Source organism: Xenopus laevis, chromosome 4S (genome assembly GCF_017654675.1).
Source record: "Xenopus laevis strain J_2021 chromosome 4S, Xenopus_laevis_v10.1, whole genome shotgun sequence".
Lineage (NCBI taxonomy): Eukaryota > Metazoa > Chordata > Amphibia > Anura > Pipidae > Xenopus > Xenopus laevis.
In genome coordinates this window covers 115,881,020-115,897,395 of record NC_054378.1, presented here as the reverse complement: position 1 = coordinate 115,897,395, position 16,376 = coordinate 115,881,020, and the positions used below count along the sequence as shown (strand labels likewise).

The window sequence follows — 16,376 nt, the reverse complement described above, 5'->3', positions numbered from 1 at the left end:
TTGCTCATTTCCCAGACATGTTTTGCCGTGTGGCTGCCAAACTCCTGTCACACAGTTGAACTGTTACCGTTTTCTTATAGGCAGGGGACGAGGTTGGAATACACTTTGTAAAATCTAGAGATAGAAGCTGCAAGAGCCTGCTGAGTTCCCCCCTCTTGATTTTTTCCTCCATTTTTTACTGCCCTGCTGGTTCCTTAAAGGGATACTGTCATGGGAAAAAAAAAATTCAAAATGAATCAGTTAATAGTGCTGCTCCTGCAGAATTCTGCACTGAAATCCATTTCTCAATAGAGCAAACAGATTTTTTTTTTATATTCAATTTTGAAATCTGGCATGGGGCTAGACATATTGTCAATTTCCCAGCTGCCCCATGTCATGTGACTTGTGCTCTGATAAACTTCAATCACTCTTTACTGCTGTGCTGCAAGTTGGAGTGATATCACCCCCCTCTCTTTCCCCCCAGCAGCCAAACAAAAGAACAATGGGGAGGTAACCAGATAGCAGCTCCCTAACACAAGATAACAGCTGCCTGGTAGATCTAAGAACAACACTCAATAGTAAAAACCCATGTCCCACTGAGACACATTCAGGTTCATTGAGAAGGAAAAACAGCAGCCTGCCAGAAAGCATTTCTCTCCTAAAGTGCAGGCACACGTCACATGACCAGGGGCAGCTGGGAAATTGACAAAATGTCTAGCCCCATGTCAGATTTCAAAATTGACTATAAAAAAATCTGTTTAATCTTTTAAGAAATGAATTTCAGTGCAGAATTCTGCTGGAGTAGCACTATTAACTGATGCGTTTTGGAAAAAAAACATGTTTTCTGATGACAGGATCCCTTTAAGAATTGAAAGTGCTACAGATGTTGGCCTGAGCCTAGCACTCTTTTTGCCACATTTTATGTTGCCATTGTCAAATACAAAACCCCTACACACACTTTTAGGGGGCAGCTTGGGATTTCAGCAGCTATCCGGTTTACCATAGCAACCATACAGTGACCTAAATAAGAGACCGGAATGTAAATGGCAGAGGCCTGAATATAAATTAAAACAATGTAACTTTAATAATTAAAAAAAAAATAGACGAATTGAAAAGCTTTTAAGAATTGCTCATACTTAAAGGGATACTGTCATGGGAAAAAACATTTTTTTCAAAATGAATCAGTTAATAGCGCTGCTCCAGTAGAATTCTGCACTGAAATCCATTTCTCAAAAGAGCAAACAGATTTTTTTATATTCAATTTTGAAATCTGACATGGGGCTAGACATATTGTCAATTTCCCAGCTGCCCCTGGTCATGTGACTTGTGCCTGCACTTCAGGAGAGAAATGCTTTCTGGCAGGCTGCTGTTTTTCCTTCTCAATGTAACTGAATGTGTCCCAGTGGGACATGGGTTTTTACTATTGAGTGATGTTCTTAGATCTACCAGGGAGCTGTTATCTTGTGTTAGGGAGCTGCTATCTGGTTACCTTCCCATTGTTCTTTTGTTTGGCTGCTGGGGGGAAAAGGGAGGGGGTCGATATCACTCCAACTTGCAGTACAGCAGTAAAGAGTGATTGAAGTTTATCAGAGCACAAGTCACATGACTTGGGGCAGCTGGGAAATTGACAATATGTCTAGCCCCATGTCAGATTTAAAAATTGAATATAAAAAAATCTGTTTGCTCTTTTGCGTAATGGATTTCAGTGCAGAATTCTGCTGGAGCAGCACTATTAACTGGTTCATTTTGAAAAAATTTTTTTCTTCCAATGACAGTATCCCTTTAAAGCTAGTTAACTTAAAGGTGAACTAGCCCTTTAATGGAGCATATCCCAGTCTGTTGCATGCTAATCCTTTACTGCCCAAATTATAAATACCATCTGCAGCAGTTAAAGGAGAAGTCAACCTGTACGGGGAAAAAACCCTCCCCTGTGTAGGCCCCCCTCCCCGGCCTACCTGCCCCCCTGGGCAAACTTCGTGACTTTCGGGCACATGCGCAGTAGCTCCGTACCGGCAAATGCCTCCAACTGCGCATGCACCCGAAAGTCACAGTTACTGATCTTTTTTTTGGAAACTTCGTGACTTTTGGTGCATGCACAGAAGATCTTTAACGGTAAATGCCTCGTACTGCTCATGCGCTGGTCAAAGCAGGGAGAAGATGGTCCCCATGAACTCTGCACAAAGGACCTGTGCGGAGGGGTGAGTAACAAGTTAGGGGCATTTGCCCGGGGGGGCTGGTAGGTCTACCTTCTTATGTATAAATATATTATTTATACAAATATATTATTTAAAGTATTTAATGCCAGAGATATTGATGATTTGCCGTTAGCTTGGGGATTCCATGCATCATGCTGTAAAGCTGTCTCTGCTGCAGAAAACATCTTAAATGAAAAGCAGAGACCTGCAAGTTCTATTTTTATGCCTTGGCTTGTGCTGTGAGCCACAGTGCATCTATTAAACTCTTGGCATTTGCCATGACCCTTCTTGGCTGCTTGTGTGGAAAGCGCTTGGCTGGACTGTGCTGACAAGGACTAAAGCTGCTGCCTCTGCCAATTCACGATCCAAACGGGATAAAGACATTTTTATGTTACCTTGCTTACTTTATGTTTAGAGACTGTTAATAACCTCTCAGCCCACCCAGCTACACAACTCGTACTCTGCTTATGTATTAAATACCATGCTCTTACTCACTAACTGCCTTTTATGCCAATAACCTTTTTTAGTTGGCAGCTAAACACCGACTTTTGGACACACAGGCTTACGTACAATGAGCATGCATTATATACAACTACAAATAAATGTACTTCTTTGTTTACTAGAGAGTACTTCTTTGTAAGGGTGGTGGCGCATGGGGAGATTAGTCGGCAAGCGTCAAATCTTCTCGAAAGTGAGGGAGAAAGGGAGTCTGTTTTCTGAAGTCTCCTGATGTTGCCTCACGAGGGAACTTCGGGCGACTTTGGAATTCACATTCTTGCCAGCGGGAAGGCATTTCTGGGAGATTAGCCCCCCCCGCAGTAGAGAAGATTTGTCACTTGGTGACTAATCTTCCCTTCTGCCACCACCATAAAGGGATTATAAAAATACAAAAGAGTTGTGGGGATGATAGGGTTGTGGGGATGATAGGGTTGTGGGGATGATAGGGTTGTGGGGATGATAGGGTTGTGGGGATGTTGAGGTTGTGGGGATGGTGAGGTTGTGGGGATGGTGAGGTTGTGGGGATGGTGAGGTTGTGGGGATGGTGAGGTTGTGAGGATGGTGAGGTTGTGGGGATGATAAGGTTGTGGCAATGAAGCAACTGCAGTTTAGGCAAGAGGATGAGCCAGTAATGAGCATGGGAGGGGCACTGACCTCTTGATATTTCCATTATAAAAGTAAGAAGATGGAATACATAGTTTTGAGCAGCTTTTCAAGAGTTGTGGCTTTTTATAGCTTATGTTCCAATTAGGCACAGCAGGATAGGCTGCCCCATCTTGTGTCCTGAGTTGAAGAGAAGAGAATCACTGGAGTATTGTGCCCTCCCCCCCCCCCACAACAGAAGAGAATCACAATGCTTACAGTGTTCACTAGTGAGGATAATGTGTGGCGTAATATGTGGCTGTAAGGCGACCTCCATTACCTTTTTAATTTTTACTCATTTGGTGGCAGTAGCCGAAAGTAAGATGATACTATCCCTATACTATCCCTATACAGCCATATGAAAAATTTTGGGAACCCCTCCTATTTCTTTGGAGTTTTGTTTATCATTGGCTGAGCTTTCAAAGTAACAACTTCCTTTTAATATATAACATGCCTTATGGAAACAGTAGTATTTCAACAAAATTAGACAGGTGCATAAATGTGGGCACCCCAACAGAGATATTACATCAATACTTAGTTGAGCTCCTTTATCATATGTAACGGCGTCTATCCTATAGCTTTTGATGAATGTCTGGATTCTGGATGTGAGTATTTTTGACCATTCGTCCATACAAAATTTCTCCAGTTCAGTTAAATTTGATGGCTGCCGAGCATGGACAGTCTGCTTCAAATCATCCCACAGATTTTAGATGATCTTCAAGTCGGGGGACTGTGACGGCCATTCCAGAATATTGTACTTTTCCCTCTGCATAAATGCCTTTGTAGATTTCATAGTGTGTTTAGGGTCATTGTCTTGTTGGAATATCCAACCCCTGCGTAACTTCAGCTTTGTGACTGATGCTTGAACATTATCCTGAAGAATTTGTTGATATTGGGTTGAATTCATCCGACCCTCAACTTTAACAAGGGCCCCAGTCCCTGAACTAGCCAGACAGTCCCTGAACTAGCCACACAGCCCCAGAGCATGATGGAACCTCCACCAACTTTGACAGTAGGTAGCAGGTGTTTTTCTTGGAATGCCGTGTTCTTCTACCGCCATGCAAAACGCTTTTTGTTATGACCAAATGAGTCAATTTTTGTCTCATCAGTCCAAAGCACTTTGTTCCAAAATGACTGTGACTTGTCTAAATGAGCTTTTGTATACAACAATCGACTCTGTGGTGTGAGTTCTAATTGCGCTGGATTGTAGAACGATGTACAGATACACCATCTGCAGCAAGATGTTCTTGTAGGTCTTTGGAGGTGATCTTTGGGTTGTCTGTAACCATTCTCACAATCCTCCGCATATGCCGCTCCTGTATCTTTCTTGACCTGCCAGACCTGGGTTTTACAGAAACTGTGCCTGTGGCCTTCCATTTCCTGATTACATTCCTTACAGGTGAAACTGACAGTATTAACCTCTGAGATAGCTTTTTGTAGCCTCCCCTAACCCATGATACTGAACAACCTTTGTTGTTCAGATCTTTTGAGAGTTGCTTTGAGGATCCCACGCTGTCACTCTTCAGAGAAGAGTCAAACAGAAGCACAGCTTGCAATTGGTCACCTTAAATACCTTTTCTCATGATTGGGCATGCCTATGAAGTTCAAGGCTTAACGAGCTAATCCAACCAATTTGGTGTTGCAAGAAATCAGTATTGAGCAGTTACATGAATTGGCACAATCGCAAGGCTACCCACATTTTTGCACAGCCAGTTTTTCATATTTGATTTAATTTCATACAACTGACTACTGCTTCACCTAAAAATCTTTGTTCAGAAAACACCCCAGTTCCTGGGAATTGAAAGACATACCACTGTTATTTTTTGTTGAAAGTGGAATAAATTATTATGCGGGCTGAGAGGGGTTCCCAAACTTTTTCATATGACTGTATATATATTTACCAAATGTATTCTCTGTCTATGAAGATTCTCATTTATCCAGGTCATTATATACAGTATCTAGTAGAATTCAAATGCAACTGGACATTTTAGAGATTTTCTTGAAAACGTTTCACCTCACATCCGAGTGGCTTCTTCAGTTCAACCTGCCTTAATAAAAATCACGGTCATACTTTAACACATCTGTGAGTTTCAGCCAATACCTTACTGAAGTTCAATGGCCCATTGTGATTGTGACTTTGCTACCCTTAAGGGTTTAAATGACGGGGTAATTTCCCTACCACTTAAGTTGAATTGAAGAAGCCATGAGTGGTGAAACGTTTTCAAGAAAAACTCTAAATGTCCAGTTGCCTTTTAATGCTACTAGATACTATATTCTTTGTAATTTGCATCATTCTTTTCCCACCAACAGGCAGTAACAATATCATTGTCTCCAACACAAATGGGGCACATAAGAGAAAAGGGAGGCACAAGCTACCCAATGGGCTTAAGTAATGTAGAACAGGTCATATGTCTATGCCTTGCCCAGCTGTCTGGCTTCTAATCCCTTCCCATGTTTTCTTCTCAGCTTCCGATGTCGTCAGATGTACCATGCTCCCACAGATTGTGCCACCATCCGGAAGTGGCTAACAAAGTGTGCAGATGACTCCGAAACTGCCAACTACATCAGTGCTCACACTAAAGATGTAAGGACCTTCCAAAGTGCATTATAAGGGCAGATAAGAGGTCTAAAATATTTGGCAGGTGTTTGAAATAACAAAGTGAAGAGTCAGCAGTTTTAGCGTTAATAAAGGGATACAGTGGTCAAAAAGTGTTTATGCACACCTGAAATAGTGTAAGAGTTAATGTAATGCAGTATTTGGGCTATTTGCCACCCCTGGAATGCATGTGACAATGCTCTCGCCATAGCTGTAGTACATTTGTTACTTGGAATGATCTTTTTATAACTTAGCTATGATAGTCTAGAGCAGTGATCCCCAACCAGTAGCTCGTGAGCAACATGTTGCTCTCAGTGTCCTCAAAGCAGGTGCTTATTTTGAATTCCAGGCTTGGAAGCAAGTTTTAATTGCATAAAAACAAAGTATAGTGCCAAGTTGAGTCTCCTGTAGTCTGCCAGTCCACATAGGGGCTACCAAATAGCCAATCACAGCACTTATTTGGCACCGCAAGGGACCTTTTAATGCTTGTGTTGCTCCCCAACTGCTTTTACATTTGAATGTGGCTCACGGGTAAAAAACGTTGGGGACCTCTGTTCTAGAGACAAGGGCTCGGTTAGAGAAAGGACAAACAAGCCATAAAACTTTCTAACATTTTAAATTAATACTGTAAACCCCACAATGTAACCCGTTTCGCCAGTGAGAATTGTGGAAGATCAGAATGACTTGCCCCCACCAGTAGCGTCTTTCCATGAAGTTCAAATGGTATCAGCTAAAGATGTCAACAGCTGATTCAAATCAATTCACCTTGCACAGGTGAATAGTCTGGATAATATATAAAATATAGTGTCCAGAATGAATGTAACTCTTCTACTCTTCCTAGTGTCCCAAGTGCAATATTTGTATTGAAAAGAACGGAGGATGCAATCACATGGTGAGTATCTGCATTCATAAGACCAAATGTCTCCTTTTAATCATATTTATTTCCCAAATAGAAATTTGTGAAATGGAGGGGGTCTGCAGTAAAAGTTTTCCACTTTCCGTGAGGCAAGCAAAATGATATGTTAACAAAACAAAGAAAAGTTGAAGTTCCACGTTTAAAGGAGACTTAAATTAAAAGCAAAAATCTTGCTTGAAATTAAATCCGGTATTTTATAAATTGAACTTACTGTACCAGCCCAGAGATTCAGCAGCCCTTTAACAGTAATAATCCAGGCCATCAAATCTGTCCACCGGAGCTCCCCGTCTTCTGAACTTGTGCTTTATTTTTCGGTGGCATTTATATTTTTTGTATGTTCCCCTGACGAAGACCCCTTTTGTGGGGTTGAAACGCATTGGGTTTTTCACTTTTATTGCAGCATTATGTAATAAGTTATCTAACTTTTGACTGGTGTGCCCTGTTCACACTTTTGGTTTTTGACTTATATGCTGTCAGGCAGCCCCCAGGCAGTGAGCACCCAGCTTTTTGATATTGATTTATTTGGTATGACAAACTAATACACTTCTGTGTTATTTTGAGCGTCACTGGCACTGCACACGCTTAGTGTGTGCTGAGCTGTTGCCATCTAATGTGACTCTAAATTAGGGATGCACCAAATCCAGGATTCGGTTCGGGATTTGGCCTTGTTCAGCAGGATTCGGCCGAATCCCTCTGCCTGGCCGAACTGAATCTGAATCCTAATTTGCATATGCAAATTAGGGGCGGGGAGGCAAATTGCATAACTTTTTGTCACAAAACAAGGAAGTAAAAAAATGTTTCCCCTTCCCACCTCTAATTTGCATATGCAAATTAGGATTCGGTTCAGTATTCAGCCGAATCTTTCGCAAAGGATTCAGGGGTTCGTCCGGATCCAAAATACTGTATTCGGTGCATCCCTACTCTAAATTGCTTATATTGTAAATTTAATATTACAGATATGCTGTATATATTGAGCATGTTCTGTAAATCAGCAGAAAAGAAGATGGGGACATCTTTAGAGGCTCAGCTATTAATGGTCTACGGTGTCCATGGGCTGATACAGACCCCCAAAACATACAGTATAGCATTTGCAGCCTAATTATTTATTAAGCTTTTGTTCTCCTTTGAAATGTCTTCTATTCTGGCCCTATGGTGAGCTGTCAGTACAGTACTGTACAGATGGTGCCCAGGACCAAGTACTGGAAATACTGAACACAGACTTATAGAAACTTTATTAGCCTGAACCTTTTTCCCTGATAAACTCGCCATACTGAGATGTTCAGCTATAATACATTCTAGTAGCCCCAGTGGAAATTTTCGCTTGAGCAATAATAATTTGTGTTTTGCGGCTTTTATAAATCTAAATAACTTGTGAGCAATAATTCAGTCTTTTGTCTCTTACAGCAATGTTCAAAATGCAAGCACGGTAAGATCACTTAATATATATAATCCATTGTGTATTAAAGCGATTTAAAATGAATAATCCCCAGATAACCGATATTTTCGTACTTTGAATCTTCACAACTTAAAGTGGACCTATCACCTACACATAAAAAGCTGCACAATGAAAGTCCTTTACAAAATAAACAGGAAACACAAATTATTTTTTTCATTAAAACATCCATTCCTGTTATAAAGGTGTTTAAATATCTTGAGCTGTCAATCAAATATTATCTGCCCCGCCTCTATGCCTGAGGCATAGAGTCGGGGCAGTCAATTACTTTCACTTTCCATTCAGCATTTCCTACATGTCACTGCATTTCTTACATTGCCCCTTCCCTCCCCAGGCCCTATAATTATGTAAGCCACTGTGTCTGGGCATTAGGTTCCCCATTCTCGTACTTACACAAGATTTTGGGGTGACACACAATTAATCAAAATAAGTGTACACAAAATGGCTGCTTGGTGTGATAGTGTAATTCCAAGAGTGAAGCAAACAAAATTTAAATAATAAATATAGTTAGTGTAAGTAAAGTTTATTTTGCTCAACTTACATGATAGAAAAGAATTTGGAATTGTTTCTTAGGGTGACAGGTCCCCTTTAAAGGAGAAGGAAAGCTCCAAGACAGTTTATTGGCAACAGATTAGCCACAATAGTGCAAGCTAGACTGCTATATTTATTCTGCAGAACGCTTTACCATACCTGAGTAAACAGCTGTAGAAACTGTCTGTTTGTTTAGGAAGCTGCCATATAAACTTCATGTGACATCACTTCCTGCCTGAGTCTCTCCGTGCTTACTTACAGCTCTGAGCTCAGATTACAGGAGGGAGGGTGAGAGGAGCAAACTGAGCATGCTCAAGCCCTAGCCCTGGAGGTTTAAGCTAAAAACAGGAAGTCTGATACAGAAGTCCATGAGTACACAATAGATGGAAAGAAATGCTGTGTTTCTTTTGACAGAGGACTCAGAGCAGCATTACTTTGAGGGTTTACTGGTGTATGTATTTAGACCTTTCTGATAAAGCTAACTTAGTTTTATCCTTTCCTTCTCCTTTAATTTCACTATAAAATAATGTAAATATGAAATAAACCCTATAGGCTGGTTTTGCTTCCAATAAGGATTAATTATATCTTATTTGGGATCAAGTTCAAGCTACTGTTTTATTATTACAGAGAAAAAGGCAATTATTTTTAAAAAATTTGGATTATTTGAATAAATGTCTATGGGGGACAGCCTTTCTGTAATTCAGCGCTTTCTGGATAATGGGTTTCCAGATAACGGATCCCATACCTGTATTTGTATTAGAAAGAAAAGCTAGCCATGCAGCCCCGGTGATCTTCTCTCACAGCTGTATTTGTTTGTCCACACAGACTTCTGCTGGATGTGTTTGGGGGACTGGAAAACCCATGGCAGCGAGTATTATGAATGCAGTCGGTACAAAGAGAACCCAGATATTGTCAATCAGAGCCAGCAGGCACAGGCCAGGGAGGCCCTGAAGAAATACTTGTTCTACTTTGAAAGGGTGAGTGGACCCTTAGAATACAATTTTTCATTCTAAGATGCAGATAGATAGAGAGATAGAGAGATAGATAGATAGAGAGAGAGATAGATAGAGAGATACATAGAGATACATAGATATAGATATATATATAGATATATACACGCACACACACACACACGCTCTGAGGACCTGTGACTCTGACTGTTCTGAATGCTTTTCTATAACATAATCCAATTGCCAGGAGTTTATCACCCCTGGAGCACTGGCACAGTCATTTACTCTGAACAATGGACACAGATTTTTCCCATGTTATGGTACTGGGTATGTGCTGTCTTCTCTTTTTACCTCTGTTCTGTGCTTTGTCCTTTGGCCAGTGGGAGAATCACAATAAAAGCCTGCAGCTAGAGGCACAGACTTACCAGCAGATCCAAGAGAAAATTCAGGAGAGAGTCATGAACAATCTTGGTACCTGGATTGACTGGCAGTATCTCCAGAATGCTGCGAAGCTGCTAGCAAAGGTCAGTACGTCCATCTTCTCGCCATTGGCTTTAAGGAACAATAACATCAAAAATTTAAAGTGTTTTAAAGTAATAAAAATATAATGCAGTGTTGCCCTGCACTGGTAAAACTGCTGTGTTTGCTTCAGAAACTCTACTATAGTTTATATAAATAAGCTGCTGTGTAGCAATGGGGGCAGCCATTCAAAGTAGAAAAGGCTCAGGTTACACAGCAGATAAGCTCTGTAGAACATAATGGTGTTATCTGTTATCCACTATTTAACCTGTGCCATATAGTCTTTTTTTTCAATTTCCGCCATTGCTAAACAGCAGCTTGTTTATATGAACTATAGTAGAGTTTCTGAAGCAAACACATCAGTTTTACCAGTGCAGGGCAACACTGCATTATATTTTCATTACGTTAATACACTTTCACTTTTTGGGGTTACTGTTCCTACATGTACATTGAATGTATACAACCCGTAACACCAGGATTTGTCAGCAAGTAATTCAACTCTAACCTATTTATTTGTTGGTCTGTCATGTGGCCACTTTTGTTTTGTAATCGTTTTCCTAATAAATGCATTTAGAAAAGAGGTCTCCAGTAACTGTAGGGGAGAACAGGATTTGGACTTTGGCCACAACGCAGGTTCTGTGTGCTTGCAATCACTCCTGCTTATTCTTTCATTATGCAGTGCAAAAATAATATTTTGGATTTTTTTGGTGGCACCCCCTTTAAGCTACAACTGACAAAGGAAAGTGTCCTTTGCAAACGCAGATGAGGAAATTACCCTAGCCATGACCTGATGCACTTAGGCTGAGGTAATTTAAAGGGGAACTATCGAAAAATTTTAATTTTATGTTTCATCATACTGAAATAAGAAACTTTGTAAATACAATCAGTTATATATTTTGCATCATTTCTGAAATAATCAAGTTTATGTTCACTATTCCTCTCTCAGCATCTGTTTCTCTTCATTCTGTCTTCATGCAGCAGTTGGTTGTCATATATTCACTGACCCTTTCCCTTTCCTATCAGATGTATTAGAGCTCACTCATAACTGATTCCAGTACAAACAAAATCTAACTAAATAACTGCCTTTTGCAGAAATCCTGCATGTAGAGAGACATGATGTCCGGGGGTTAACCCTCCATCCTTCCATGTAGAATTATTCCTCAAATCAAGTGCAATGTACCAACAAGTGCAAAACTCTTGTAACCCATGTGATCTGCTGAAAGCAGACATCCGATTGGTTACTATGGGTTTCTAGACCTTCAGCAGTCTATGCACCTGTGCAAATATAAAACCTCCGCTTGGTCAGACTGGGTAAAAAAAATTGTGCTAAAAGTCCTTAGGGCACTGCTGATCCTTTGTATGTTTCTTTCTCTCATGTGAAACCAGTGTCGGTACACTCTGCAATACACATATCCCTATGCTTACTACATGGAATCCGGCCCACGGAAGAAGCTAGTGAGTACATATCCTCTCTCTCCTTCATGTCAAGACATGTCGAGCAATCCCGATGATGTGAAAATATTCCATATATAGCAACAGTATTAATATTTATTTTTATACAAAATTTCTTTTCTCCTCCAAGGCATTCTCTATAGATAGCTATGATAGTGCACTGAGTATAAAGCCACTAGGGATACGACTTTAAAGGAACAGTTCAATAAAAACTGGATAAATAGATACACTGTGCAAAATAAAAAATGATTCTAATATAGTTAGTTAGCCAAAAATGTAATGTATAAAGGCTGGAGTGACTGGATGTCTAACATAATAGCCAGAACACTACTTCCTGCTTTTCAGCTCTCTAACTCTGAGTTAGTCAGTGACCACATGGGACATAACTGTTCGGTGAGTTTGCAATTGATCCTCAGCATTCAGCTCAGATTCAAAAGTAACAGTTATGACCCATGTGCCCCCCCCCCATAAGTCTCTGATTGGTTACTTCCTGTCACCAATCCGTGGAAATCAAGAGAGCTGCAAAGCAGGAAGTAGTGTTCTGGCTATTATGTTACACATCCAGTCACTCCAGCCTTTATACATTAGATTTTTGGCTAACTATATTAGAAACATTATTTATTTAGCACAGCCTCTCTATTTACCCAGATTTTATTTTTACACTGAACAATTCCTTTCAATTGGGGATTATATGCAGAGCAGTTATGTTCTATACATACAATAGCTGTTTTACATGAACTATAACTTATGTAGAGAACAATAGTGTAAAAATTAAGCTGTGCTGAAAAATAGGGTGGTTTATATAGGTACAGTTGCAGAACATAATAAATGTAAACAAAAGTAAAATTAATTTTGGGTTTCTTAGGACCAAAGAATAAATAAATGCCAGGAATATAACATATAGTGTTAAAACCAAAAGGATTTAGCTTTGTTTTTATGTGCTAACCCTGAGGAATGTTTATCTTGTGGTTGCGTTTACTGTTGATTAAATGGGAATTAACAACACAGGATTATAAACGAATGGAATTGTGTGTGATTTCACCATACCTTTAATCCTGGCCAGATGGGCTGACGCTTAGAGATTAAGCGAATGCAGTGTGATCGGAGAATTTGGAACCTTGCTTGGCTCATAAATGTCTGATATTTTATTGTTCAGTTCTTTTGGAACTATTTCCCCCAGTTCCCTGTTTGCTCAGCAGTGTGGTCTCTCTTACAGTTTGAGTATCAGCAGGCGCAGCTGGAGGCAGAAATAGAGAACCTCTCTTGGAAGGTGGAACGAGCTGATAGCTATGATAGAGGGGTAAGTGATAATGGATACCCTGGGTAACTTCACTATTTAATATTGTGTTCAGAATCGCTGAGCTTTAGTTTCTAAACTAACCGTACTTTGGAAAATCTGCTGAGTAGCCATTGGGGCAGCCATTCAAGCACAGGCTACACAGTAGATAACTGATAAGTACTACTATAGTTTATATAAACAAGCTGTTGTGTAGCCATGGGGGCAGCCATTCAAGCACAGGCTACACAGTAGATAACATATAAGTACTACTATAGTTTATATAAACAAGCTGTTGTGTAGCCATGGGGGCAGCCATTCAAGCACAGGCTACACAGTAGATAACATATAAGTACTACTATAGTTTATATAAACAAGCTGCTGTGTAGCCATGGGGGCAGCCATGCAAACAGGATACACAGTAGATAACAGATAAGTACTACTATAGTTTATATAAACAAGTTGCTGTGTAGCCATGGGGGCAGCCATTCAAGCACAGGATACACAGTAGATAACAGATAAATTCTGAAGAATCCCATTGCATGCTACAGAGCTTATCTGTTATCTGCTGTGCGTCCTGTGCCTTTTCTCCTTTCCCAGCTATAAATGGCTGCCCCCATGGCTACATAACAGTTTATTCATGGTTAATATATAATAAAAAGCATGTACTCGTAATTTAGTCATTCATAGTGGCAGAATACATCAAACATGTAATTCCAAAAAAACTAGATGCACCGTATCCACTATTTTGGATTCGGCCGAACCCCCGAATCCTTTGTGAAAGATTCGGCTGAATACTGAGCCGAATCCTAATTTGCATATGCAAATTAGGGTGGGAAGGGGAAAACATTTTTTACTTGTTTTGTGACAGTCATGTGATTTCCGTTCCGCCCCTAATTTGGGTTTGGTTCGGTCGGGCTGAAGACTTCGGCTGAATCCTGCGGAATCCCGAACCGAATCCTGTATTTGGTGTATCCCTAAAAAAAACATATATTTTCAAATTCGTAATAGCAGGATACATTAAAGTGAGTGAATGTTAGTCAAGGGGAAAGTGTTTCCAGGACATTCACTGAGTTATTGTAAGCAATAAATCTCTTGGTCTGCCATGGCCCTTGATCAGTCAGGAGCTCCAGGGATTATGAGATTGAAGGGTTAAGCGGATAAATATTAAACTATACCCTAATCCTTTGCTTTTTTAATTAAAGGAATATAAACTGAAAGAGCAATAATGAACTGGGCCTAGTTTCCCTTTACTGCTGGACAACAGCCAACATTTTTAATTCTCTTTTTCTCAGGACCTGGAGAATCAGATGCATATAGCCGAGCAACGTCGGAGAACACTGCTAAAAGATTTCCACGACACCTAAAAGGAAGGTTCTTTTTTTTTTTTTTTCTCCCCTCATCCCTTTGGTAACGTGAGCATGTTGATGGTGAAGGAGGACTAATGCTGCAAGATACAGACGCTCAGAGGAATGTGAAGAGAATCCACCTTTCTTACCACCCTGCTCGCTCGTACGAAACGTGGTCCCTTTGTTTCTGCCCCCTTTACTTTTCCTTTTTCCCCTGCCCCTCCCTTCGCAGCCACTAACCCAGGGATATCAAATTAGCAGCCATTCAGCCATGCAGACTCCTGTTTGCATCACCTGGAAGGCCAAGCATTTCACGTTCTTGCACTAACACTCTGCCACATTAACTGCCATAAGACAGAATCCTATTTCAGGTGTACGCCTCTTTTATCCCTTCTTCTGTTTAGCATCCGTATCCCTCTCTGCTGCTGGCGGGAGCCTGTAACTCATGCTTTTGTTTTTGCTCCTTTAGCAGAGGAAGGGTTAATACTTCTTGTTTTGTTTTGGTCTACCCTCTCCCCTTTTGTTTTGTTTTTTTTGTTCCAGAAGGCAATTTTTGGAGAAGTAGTTCAATTTTTTGAATGGCTGTTAATAGACTTAGATGATTATGCAAACTGTCATTTTGAACTGTTGTACAATTATACAGAAAAAAAAATAGAATTACAAAAAAAAGAAAAAAATTCACTTTTTAAAACATCCCTCCGTTCTTGTTATTTTTGAGAAGTTTTTTGATAATCGGTGATGGCTGAAGTATAAATGGTGTTATTTAATGGCTTTGTGCTGTCTCTTGTAGGTAGGAGGCCCTGCAGTACTTCCCTAAGGGCAGCAGCCAACAGGATCACTTCACTGATATTTGTTGTGACAACTGTGTATCATTTCCCATTTTTGATGAGAATAATACATAAGAGAACACTGAATACAAGTGTTCCGTTGGATTAAGGTCAGGTTGTCAAGTTCCTTCATGTCGGCAAAACCATTCTGTATGGACCTGGCATTGCGCATGGGGGCACAAAAAGAAACAAGAAAGAGCCTTCTCCAAACTGTTCCACCATGTTGGATGCACATAATTAAGAATGGCATTGTATGATGTAGCTTTAAAGGAGAACTAAAGCTTAACCATAGAAGTAGCTAGAAATGTTAAACGTTATGTTTTGAGCTTCTGTACCAGCCCAAGGCAACCTCAGCCATTTAGCAGTAAAGATCTGTGTCTGCAAAGATGCCCCAGTAGCTCCCCATCTTCTTTTCTGCTGATTCACTGCACATGCTCTGTGCTGCTGTCACTTACTGAGCTTAGGGACCCACTCACATTATACAGTACACATAGAATAGAAATGTCACAATATAAAGCTGATTAGTAAGTAATACAGATAACTACATGGCAGCACAGAAACCAGTGCAATTAGCATCAGAATTTAATAATCAGCAAACCTGTAGCATCAGCTTATATTACAGACCAACCTCATTTTCTGCTGGATAATTAGTGACGACCCCTAAGCTTAGCTTCTCAACAGCTGCTCAGAGCCCCATGTGAGTGTCAGACACTTTCCAAGATGGTGACCCCCTGTGACAAGTTTGAAGTCCTGGATCATTGCTGCTATTGACAAGCTGAAACTAGGCTGGTGCAATAAGTTCAGTCTATAAAATATGGCATTTTTAGCCATATTCATTTTTAGGGTTTAGTTCTCCTTTAAGGCAGGGGTCCCCTACCTTTTATACCCGTGAGCCACTTTCAGATTTAAAAGAGTTGGGAAGCTACACAAGCATGAAAAAAGTTTGTGGGGAGCAGAATAAAGGCTGTGATTGGCTATTTGGTAGCCCCAATGTGGACTGGCAGTACATCTAGTGGTTATGCAATAAAAACTTGCCTCCAAGTCTGGAATTGAAAAATAAGCACCTGCTTTGAGGCCACCGGGAGCAACATCCAAGGGGTTGGGGAGCAACATGTTGCTTGTGAGCCACTTGTTGGGGATCACTGTCTTAAGGTTTGCTTCCATTGAGATATATCAGTCGCCTATGGTTTCAA

The 16,376-nt window shown here is 40.4% G+C and overlaps 1 protein-coding gene across 1 annotated transcript in view; it reads left to right on the top strand.

Annotated features, from left to right (window-relative positions):
* The window catches only part of arih2.S (ariadne RBR E3 ubiquitin protein ligase 2 S homeolog), a 43,428-nt gene extending 28,403 nt beyond the window's left edge, over nucleotides 1-15,025 (top strand). Inside the window, 7 exon segments of the mRNA NM_001090157.1 lie at nucleotides 5,781-5,898; nucleotides 6,752-6,802; nucleotides 8,231-8,252; nucleotides 9,636-10,284; nucleotides 11,666-11,734; nucleotides 12,948-13,031; nucleotides 14,303-15,025. Coding sequence (NP_001083626.1) covers nucleotides 5,781-5,858 — 78 coding nt within the window. The 3' untranslated portion in view covers nucleotides 5,859-5,898; nucleotides 6,752-6,802; nucleotides 8,231-8,252; ... (2 more) ...; nucleotides 12,948-13,031; nucleotides 14,303-15,025.
* The last annotated feature ends 1,351 nt before the right edge of the window (nucleotides 15,026-16,376 follow it).